General features: G+C 42.2%; 1 protein-coding gene across 3 annotated transcripts in view; it reads left to right on the forward strand.

Annotated features, from left to right (window-relative positions):
• Window positions 1-988, forward strand: part of LOC118779343 (Krueppel-like factor 15) — a 10,508-nt gene extending 9,520 nt beyond the window's left edge. For all 3 annotated transcript variants that reach the window (XM_036531400.1, XM_036531401.1, XM_036531403.1), the window contains exon 3: window positions 778-988. In XM_036531400.1, the coding sequence (XP_036387293.1) occupies window positions 778-946 (169 nt within the window). In that variant the 3' untranslated portion in view covers window positions 947-988. The remainder of the gene's footprint in view (window positions 1-777) is intronic.
• The last annotated feature ends 1,512 nt before the right edge of the window (window positions 989-2,500 follow it).

Genomic DNA, 2,500 nt, shown 5'->3' on the forward strand with positions numbered 1-2,500 from the left:
AGAGGACAGCGGTGTCAGGAATGCGGGGGCAGCGTTGTTTGGCTTGCTTGGGTGACGTGGGAGCAGAATCCATTACAAGCTCATTGCCTAGCTTCTGTTTCATTTGTGGGTCAGATGTATATAGTTAACTTGGGTAATGAGGCAAGCGTGGAAAAATTCCACAGGCCCCATGGCTGTGGCTGGTGGTGCAGCAATAGCAGTCATGGATGGGTCTAACTATCTATATTTGACTGTCTATCTATCTATCTGTCTGTCTGTCTGACTGTCTAGCTAATCTATCTGTCTGTCCGTCCAATGTATCAGTGTATGTGGTTACAGTGCATACTTTTTCCATTCTCTATGGTGAATCTGAGGAGATTTTCCGCTTATGTGTAATAATTGAAAAATATTCTTGTGATTAATTTGTTCACTGCAAGTCAGCCCCTACCAAGACTAGAGAGGAGAAATGTTTGTGTTAATATGGAGAGCAGATTTCATATATCCTGTACACGGCATGCTGGAACATGCTCATTCTGTATCCTTTCACATTGTGAATGCGGCCTGCTTCAACTTGCCTGGCAAAAAGCACTTTGATTTAAACTTATAACATCTTGATAGTATCTTTTGTTTGCCTGTAGTTGCGCTGATGTGTATTATGTAACCAGTTAATAATGTACCAGCGGTAATGACATTAGCATCGGCAGTGTTAAGGAGTCAAGTTTGCTTTCGGATGGACGTGCTGATTGGCTGATTGGCTGATTTGCGTTGTGTGTGTGTGTCTGTGTGTCTCTCTCTCAGGTTCTCGCGTTCGGATGAACTGTCCCGGCACAGACGCTCTCATTCAGGGGTGAAGCCCTACCAGTGTCCTGTTTGCGAGAAGAAATTTGCCCGCAGCGACCACCTGTCCAAACACATCAAAGTCCATCGTTTTCCAAGAAGCAGCCGGACAGCGCGCACCACAAACTGACCCCCCCCATGATAAATCTCCAAAGGACTGCAGCCAAGGGGACAGGGAGAGTGCCTCTGTGTGTGTGTGTGTGTGTGTGTGTGTGTGTGTTCATGTGTTTGTGTGTGTGTGTTTGTGCAGGCGCATGCGTGTTTGTGTGTGTGTGTTTGTGTGTGTGTGTGCGTGTTTGTGAGTATGTATGTGTGTGTGTTTGTGTGTGTGTGTTAATGTGTTTGTGTGTGTGTGTGTGTGTGTGTGTGTGTGTGTGCGTGTTTGTGAGTATGTATGTGTGTGTGTTTGTGTGTGTGTGTTAATGTGTTTGTGTGTGTGTGTGTGTGTGTGTGTGTGTGTGTGTGTGTGTGCGTGTTTGTGAGTATGTATGTGTGTGTGTTTGTGTGTGTGTGTTAATGTGTTTGTGTGTGTGTGTGTGTGTGTGTGTGTGTGTGTGTGTGTGCATGTATCTGGCGGGAGTGTGTGTACATGTGTGTGTCTCTGTGTGTTTAAATGTATGACTGAAGCTTCACTTTGAGGTACTGTGATAATTTATTGTGTTACGGAGATCCATACAAGAACAACAAACAAAAACACTGTTACTCATTTTAATGTTGATTATTTCAGAATATCTCTAGAGTTTCTTGAAAACTGTAATTCTCTGTTTTATTTTTGCTTTTTGTTTTGTTTTTAATTCGTTTGATATAAAATATCAAGTTATTTTATATTAAATTACTTTGAGGTTTTTTGTGGATACACCTGCCTTTCTAGTGTTCTGTGCTCACCAACTAACGAGCTGACTTTGCTCATGGTGCATAATTATAATACCAGAGGAAGGTGACCTTTTTTCTATTCTGTTCACCGAATAGTTAGTAGTCCTTTCTCTCTCCCTCTTTCTCTCTCTCTCTCTCTCTCTCTCCGGTTATCTGAAACATACAGGTCGGCACTACTGATGGTCATGTGGATTTTCTTTTCACAATAAGCTACGGGGAAACTGGGATCCTCTGCCTTTGTTTTTATCTTAGAGAGAGAGAAAAAGGATTAACCTTGATTCTTTTAAAGGAGTAAAAAGAAGATGGATTGATGTACAATGAAACAGAAAAATGAAATGTAACCTGGAAGAAATGTGCACATTGATGATGTACGGAACAAGTCATGGTTTTGTTTTGTTATTTCTGAAGAGCTGTGGTCGACGTTTAGTCTTGTGCTTCACATCAGCGGTGCTCGGAAGTCTGTACTGTGAGAGGAAAACCTTGCTGGGCCTTAAAGTACCACGGCATCTTTATGCGGGCCAATGTGTGAGCTGGAAACGCTTCTGAGAGAGAGACGGGGGTTAAAATGCTGTCAGTAAAAGGATGACAGAATGAAAGACTTCAGACAAAAGATCAAAGTTTCCAAATATTCTCCAAGATCTCTGAAGATTAGATAGAAACAGCCCAAGAGAGCTGAATGTCTTTTTTTTCTATCTGTTAACACAAAAGCTGCCTCAAGTAATCAAAGTTTGTTACTGGAACACCTTCCAGCCTTTGTACAAACATGGGGGATATTAGGTGCATACAATGACAGGAGCTCTAACCATTTGGT

This window comes from Megalops cyprinoides, chromosome 6, assembly GCF_013368585.1.
Source record: "Megalops cyprinoides isolate fMegCyp1 chromosome 6, fMegCyp1.pri, whole genome shotgun sequence".
Classification (NCBI taxonomy): Eukaryota; Metazoa; Chordata; class Actinopteri; order Elopiformes; family Megalopidae; genus Megalops; species Megalops cyprinoides.